The sequence below is a fragment of the Elaeis guineensis genome, chromosome 3 (assembly GCF_000442705.2).
Source record: "Elaeis guineensis isolate ETL-2024a chromosome 3, EG11, whole genome shotgun sequence".
Classification (NCBI taxonomy): Eukaryota; Viridiplantae; Streptophyta; class Magnoliopsida; order Arecales; family Arecaceae; genus Elaeis; species Elaeis guineensis.
In genome coordinates this window covers 115,050,262-115,057,586 of record NC_025995.2, presented here as the reverse complement: position 1 = coordinate 115,057,586, position 7,325 = coordinate 115,050,262, and the positions used below count along the sequence as shown (strand labels likewise).

The 7,325-nt window shown below is 39.6% G+C and overlaps 1 protein-coding gene across 1 annotated transcript; it reads right to left on the bottom strand.

The window, feature by feature from the left end:
* Positions 1-3,275: 3,275 nt before the first annotated feature.
* On the bottom strand, positions 3,276-6,817 carry LOC105040719 (transcription factor TRY). The gene is made up of 3 exons (XM_010917375.4): positions 6,618-6,817; positions 6,430-6,517; positions 3,276-3,635 (listed from the first exon to the last, which is right to left on the bottom strand). The coding sequence occupies exons 1-3, from the start codon at positions 6,667-6,669 to the stop codon at positions 3,497-3,499; spliced, it is 279 nt and encodes a 92-aa protein (XP_010915677.1). The 5' UTR covers positions 6,670-6,817; the 3' UTR covers positions 3,276-3,496.
* Positions 6,818-7,325: the final 508 nt, after the last annotated feature.

The following is a 7,325-nucleotide window of genomic DNA, read 5'->3' as shown; positions in this document are numbered from 1 at the left end:
CCACACACGATGAGTGGACCGGCGGTCCATAGGGACCCACATGGAGCAAGCGGGCATTTTTTCTTGGTTTCGCACGATCCACGGTGGACCGACGAACGTTTCGGACTGGTTTCTCATGGCCTATGGGGGTTTTCATGGGCCGGCTGCACGATCGAGTAGCTTGGAGTGTTGTCGATCTTGATATGATGATTTAGAAAGTTGTTTGGTGCTATTAGGAAGCCTGATTCGCTTTGGAGTCGGGATTGAGCTTGATCTGAGGCTATAAACAGGCTTGTTGATAGAACAGAGAGGGTTGCTTTAGTTGTTCAACAGAAAATCCACAGCAGCAGTAGATCGAGAGGCACCGATAGAGAGCAGGAGTAGGACGTTTCAGCCAGACTATCAGGCGGCAGACAACGGTCGCTTCAGGAGTTCAGGAAAATCTTCCTAGAGAGAGTTTTTGTGAGGGAGAACTTCTTATGAGGGAGAGATTGAGTGTACGAGGGTTGAGGATGTAATCTTCTCTTATAATTTTTTTCTTTTCTCATAGTGAAACTTGCATGCCCTGTGGAGACGAGCGTTTTTTGGCTGATCCAAGTATTTGATTGTTTCTGTTTTATTTTTTTTTTCCTGCTGCGATGCTTGGTATCGAAAAGGTTCTATGGAGATGGTGTCCTGGCTAGATATCCCCAATATTTTCTTCTCTCTTCTCCACCCATCTACGGCTCTTTCATGCCCCCCTTCCTAGACCTTTGCCGCGGCTCTTCCATCTCCTTCTACCTACAGCTTCTCTGCGCCCTCCTAGCTCGTTTGCTTTTGATGGCCCATGAAGAAGGCTTTTTGAAAAAAAATTAAAATTAAATTTAATTACGAAATTTACCATCAATTTTAATATTAAAATAATTTTAATTTTTAAAATATTTACTACATTAGTCATGCACATTAGCATTTCAACTGATTGAAATTTGAATAGTCTATGTTTAATCTAGAAATGGATAAACAGTAAAAGAACTAAAATATCCTTTGAAGCACCGTAACTTCTTTTTCTTCTTTCTTTTGTGTTTTTTTTTTTTTTTTTGTTGTAATGGTCTTTCAAAACAAAGAGTTCAAGTTGAGATGATCTCCCAGGCAATTATCGGGCAGTCAATGACGGGAGAAATCAATTCATTTAGAAGGCTGCTGTGAGGACCTTAAGAGTGATTTATGCGGAAAGGGGGCATAGTATCACAGATAAAATTCTTTTGTTCCAACCGTGCTTCTCTAAAATTTACTTGTAAAATTTCATGTATGAAGGTTGATGGATAGTGGAAGGACCGTGAATTCTAATTTCTAACGCAAGTAGATCCTCTGCAGATCAATTCCTACAATTATGCCTATGAAGTCTTGATTGGTCAGTAGAGATTTTTGTTTTGTTTTGTTTTGTTTTGTTTTGTTTTTAGTTTGAGAAATGGTCAATAAGAATATTGATGAGGTCGTATAATCATTGGAAACTAATCACACTTCTCAATTGAGCATGGACACTTTGGAAGAATATGGGTGGAATAAGAGCATTTGAGTTTGAATTGGCACCTCTGCAGTGAATGGGCGTGGGTTGCCAACCAAATGGGAAAAAATCTGTAGGCCAAATTGAGCATGACACATGTAGCGTGGAAAGTACGGCTTAGGTCTTTAATGCATGAGCGTTTTCTCAGTTATTATTAGAGCTATTGGAAGTGGCAAATGTTTGGGAAGCCCTCTTCTTCTACATATAGTTAAAAACTTCACTCTGGAGGTAGACCAATGGAAATTTGATCCCTTGCTGCAGTGTTCTAACATTGAAAGTATGGGAGCAAAAATGACCACTTGGTCCCGTTTAATTCATGCTTGCTTAATCCTCATATGATGCTTTCTACATGTGAGATCGACATCATTCGGATGCATAATCGTCACCGGGACAATATCAACATTATTTGTTTACATGCTGATCCTAGATATCATATTAACATTATCTGAATCCAAATTTATCCTCGAGACAACTGGCAAATCTATTCTTGATCTCTGTCCTTATTTTTTTCCCGGGGGAGTGGCAGGTTGGCTGGTTAATGTTGAATTGTTGATCTCTTATCTCGCCTCACGACTGGGTCTCATTTTTTCTCTGTCCTAGTTTGAGCTCATCAATATTTGGAACTGTGCGTCAGAATGGAATGCAATAAGTTGGTAAATGGTTGGTCGTTTATGTAACGGTTATCTGTAGATTGGTGATCCTAGAGTAGGTGAGAGGGATCCTTTACCTGAACCCACAATTAAAAACGTGAGCATCCATGAAGGGATCTCAATTAATGGGACTTACAATTTTAACCTTGAAGGTTAGGTCAATCAGGTGAGCTAGCACGTCCCCAGGACCACTTGGGGTAGTGCATTCATATTCATTACTCAAAGCTTGGATAGCCTGGTCAGAGACACTTTGTGACGGCAGATTTGAAGATCTAGAAGCTCATCGATTAATGTAATGCCCATGAGTGGTTTGGGGAGAATGGTGCACCTTAAGATGTACCCAATCTGAGCAATTGCAGACATTATAATCTGCGAAAGTTCATGTCCCATGCATCGACGAATGGTTAAGCAGAAGTATTTTTGAATATTTCGTGCAGCATGTAGTCAGATTCAATGCCATAGAGAAGTTTATGCTGGAGGATATCACCTAGTTTACAGAAATTAGTTTGAATCGAATAGAGAACAACTCTCTTGGTCGTGATTCTATAACCCATACAGCCTTATTGTAGCCGTATGAAATGTATTGTGGTGCGAGAACTTGCCAATGGAACAAAAAGAAAAGGTAATCGAAGCGAGGAATAGCAAAGTTTGGGGGTATGAATTTTTTCTTCTGCATTAATCTTCTGATGGGATTTCACCCAGCAGAACAACAGAAGCAACATATCCACTGTGCCAAGCAGCCCCTCAGTTGTTGATATGGAAAAGTTAGGCATCAATATATATCCTCTTAGCCACGGGCGAATCGGTTAATCTTGAGAGAGAGTCTTTCAGTTCATTCTCTTGGTGAAATGAATTGATGGGGTCTTCCAATCTTCCTCCTAAAAAATATAATCTTGCGAGATGCCTAATTAGATGTTAACTCCATGGATATATTCTTCCTGAGTTGCTGGTGAATGGAATTAGGAATTCAACTTTTTGGCTGTTCTCCAACCAGTAGCCACTAGCTCCAAGTTAAACACGTGTTGAAGCTGCTAAAGACGAAAGTGGGAATATTTATGCACCATACACGATATATCATTCAAGGACAACACAAAATACATCCACTCAAAGAAACTGATTGGTGAGTAAAGCAACTACGAGGTCTAAGTGGAAGTCCAGAGAAAAAGAATTATGCTGCTGCTCACCTTCGCAAAGGAGACACATACCCTTCCCTCGGGACTGAATTAATAAAATAAAAAAATATACACACTCTCTCTGAAAAATAACACATAGTTTAGCGAAACTAAAAAAGCAGGAAGGGGTAAAGGTACATTTCAGCCTCATCCTAATCGCTTAACTGCACTTCTGCTAGACGTCTTTTACCGTTTCTCTTCTCAGCAAATGCTTCTCCATGCCTCATTATCCAGAACCTCTCTATCTCTTCTGGTTTCCGGCCAGGGATCCTGCCTGCTATCAAATCCCACCTAGCAATAGCCCACAAAATATTAAAATTTGAGACATAAAGAAATTGTAAAATTAAAAAAAAAGACTTTTATATATATATGTATGTATGTATGCATATTTGTTGGGGGGTGAAGATCCGAATTAGAAATTGATAGAAAAGGAAGGATATGGGACCGCATGAGTAGGAAACAAAAAAAATAACTATTCTAATTCTATCATCAGCTATGGGCTCAATACCAAGAAATTATCTAGATAATGTTTGTTATCCTAAAATTTCTTATCTTTGCCAAATGATAAGGAGGAAAAAAAAGAAAGATAGGGTCAAAAGGAAAATGTTTTACATACATACATACATGCACATATGTTATATTTGCATACATACATAGATACGTATTACCTGCTACATTTGTAATATTTGATAAGTGGACACTTTGTGAATCCGATGGATGTGGGCATGCAGCAATGTTAAAAGTGGAATGTGGGATCCAATATTGGCTTAATGTCTGGCGGGGAGATTTTTGTCCAGCTAAGGTCAGACGGCAAAGGGGTGCGTCCCGCCAGTAAACTTGACCTGCTGGTGCTGACCGAAAGTTGGCTGGTTTGGCTACCATTTGGAGCGTCCAGGCTCAGGCTCCAAAGGCAGCAAGTAGTTCGGTTTGTCAGTGGCATTCACGAGATGCTACATTATTTTACGACAGTTTCACTGCTCTCTTTCAACCCTTTTGTTTCTTCTGTTCGTCGTTCTTCCGGCATGATTTCAAATCAATGTCCCAGGAAGGAAACTTTTAGTTGGATCATATCCACCACCGTTAAACTGGTGGATCAGTCAAATTACAAATCAACATGCATAAATATATCTATATTGCTTCATTTTTTTTTTTTTAATGTCTGTTTGGTTCGTTGTTGGATTGATCCACTAGCTCAACGGTGGATTTTGTCCAACCAATAAGTTTTTTCAAGTATGGGGATAAGATCATCCTACTATCCTCCTATCTTAAGGATCACCCGTACTCTAAAACATGTCCTATTCTAACAATTCTATTACATAACATTTAAAACCTTGCTTTCAAGTTTAATTTTTTCATATCCATTGTCAAAAACCTTTCTTATTCCCCAGGATCGAGATATTTATATGATTATATCCTCAAAACGAGTTTACTCAACAAACTAAAAATAAAAATGTTATCACTCGCCAGAAATGGTTTGCTTCACGAGCACCTGCAAGCCGGCGACAGCACAATGTATACTGTAAAAAGGGAAAGGGGTTGGATAAGGTCGCTCACAAAGGGTGCGGAAGGCGACGTTCCAAGGCCCGTTCAATGGCTCTATCTAGTAAAGGGTCCCATGGCACACATCCCAGAGACCCTAGTTTCTTTTTTTTTTTTGGTAAATACCAGAGATGGTAGTTTGCAGATAAAGCTTTGCATAATAACCCAGAGGGAAAAGAGAATTTCTACAAGGTTGGAAAATGTTCATACGTCGTAGTGTTACTGTGGCTATTTGAGTATTTTCATTAATAAAATGAGATCTTTTTCCAGGTTCTCTGTGTGATGGGTCTTTTTTTGCATCATTCAAAAGAAAAAGAGGCAAAGAAGAAGAAGAAGAGGAGGCTTGATGATTGTTTTAGAGATCTGGACGTTTTGCCATAAGCAATTTGGCTTCTCATATTGATGGGAAAAAAAAAAGGTAATGTGAGGGAAAAGATTGATATAAATGGTTGAACTCAAAATACAGTAGCTTGGTTTTTCGGACAAGTTGGTGGCCGACTTCATTTCATCTTTTTCTCTTTGAAAGGAAACTTGATGAATTTTACCCATTTTTGATCGGAAAAGCAACCATGTTTTGCTCATTTTGTTTAAAAAACTATCTTGATAGAGTTTTGGTCTTTAGTTTCTTATAACTGAGGTGTAGCGTTCCAATGGGCTGTATTGAAAAAGCTCTACCATAGATGTGTACATCGGGAACTTCTTGAGTGTGGCTTGTTGGGAGGTTCATCATTAATAAATACGTTGGATCTTGAACCTATTACCAATGAAAATTGGGTTGACAATTTTAAATGACTCGGTCAAGGTCCTACAACTAGGACAACCTTGGAAAATTATATGGTGTTAGTTATGTTAGTTAAACAATTAAATCTTGTGAAGTTTTGGGATTAAGTGTAATATATGACAGACTTGCGGATCTGTGTTTCAGGTCCTGCAAGGTTTCAAAAAAGAAAGAAAATAAAAAAAGCCCTACAAAGTTAGGTTCACAGGAACCTATGACAACAAGAAAGTTGTTGCCACAGTACTTCTAAGTTAAACCCTCAACCAAATAATTAAGAGCAATATAAATACTATAATAAGCCAATTTGCATATCGATCCACATGAGCAGTGCTAGGAAATCTAACTAAAATAGTTGCAGAGCAGACGTGGACCTCCTCTTTTTTTGTTTTTTCTCTAGCTAACACCGTAAAGCTTGCTAGAATGAGAAGCTCAAACATCAGCTAATGTAACTTCCTCTGCATGAGGCTTATACTATGAGAAATGCATTTCTCTTGCATAGTTGCCAGCTAGGAAACTCATTCATCAAATTTGCAGCACGGACAGAAATGGAAATTGTGTTAATTAAACATCAAGGAAAAACCAAAAAAAAAAAAAATTCACAAACAAGTGAAGGCATAATTTCTCGATGGTTATATGTATCTCTTGCATTTTTATGCACCATTTAAAAAAAGCTACTGTTCTTGAACTGGAAGCAGCATTTCCCCATGCACATATATTGTTGCCAATGCTATACATGATGGAAGCAATAATAAGGAAGGAAAATTTTACCTGTCACCCACAAGCCTATACATTCTATAGACGAGGTCCTCTTCTTGTTCGGTCATGTTGATGAACTCCCACTCTTCGCTGCTAACTTCTGCCACCAGAACAAAGAGTTAAAACACCAAACAAACAGGCCATGCCATTTAAGATATACCAAAGCCAATTAATGGAAGAGAATAGAAACATTTGCAGACCTTCTGAGTCATAACCGCAAGTCCGGGCCTGCTTCCGAGGGCGTTTATCCATACCTCCTAGGGAGCCAAAATAGCAAGGTCAGAGTGCCAACAACCTAAGTAGGGAAAGAGGAAGAGAGCCACAAAGAGAGGGGTCTAGGCTCACAAGGAGTCTCGGATTTGAATAAAGGAGAAAGGCAACGGATCTTAAGTGGTGAGGCTGGGGAATAACAGGGCGCAATTGGAACGGCAGGTGGCGAGGCCACCCAACAAGCCAAAGTGGCCAGTTCTGACGAGTAGTTGTGGGGTCCTGTAGCCTGGGGTTCTGCAGCCAAAAGCCTGGCTCTCCCAGCCCTAAAAAAACATTGCAAAATTCGACATTTTTATCCGTATAGCCAACCTGTACGTTCACATTTATAGCTTAATGAAAGTTGTTGGCCACCAGAAGTCCTTGTTCGTATATTTGTAAACTCGGCTAATGCATAAACGGCAACGACTCAGGCTATAAACGAGGGATGGTGACAAGAGTCCTGGGACTGGTACACTGACACTTTTTTAGGTGATAAATGTTGGGGGTCAGACACTGTCGCAGTCGGTGGTCTTACCGGAACCCCGGCTCTTCAAATAAGCTAGAAACACATCGCCAAGCAAAGAAAAAGTGACCAAAATTGAGAACACCGCTCAAGTAAAACCAACCTTCCCCCCTCCCAAAAAAAAATAATGATGGAA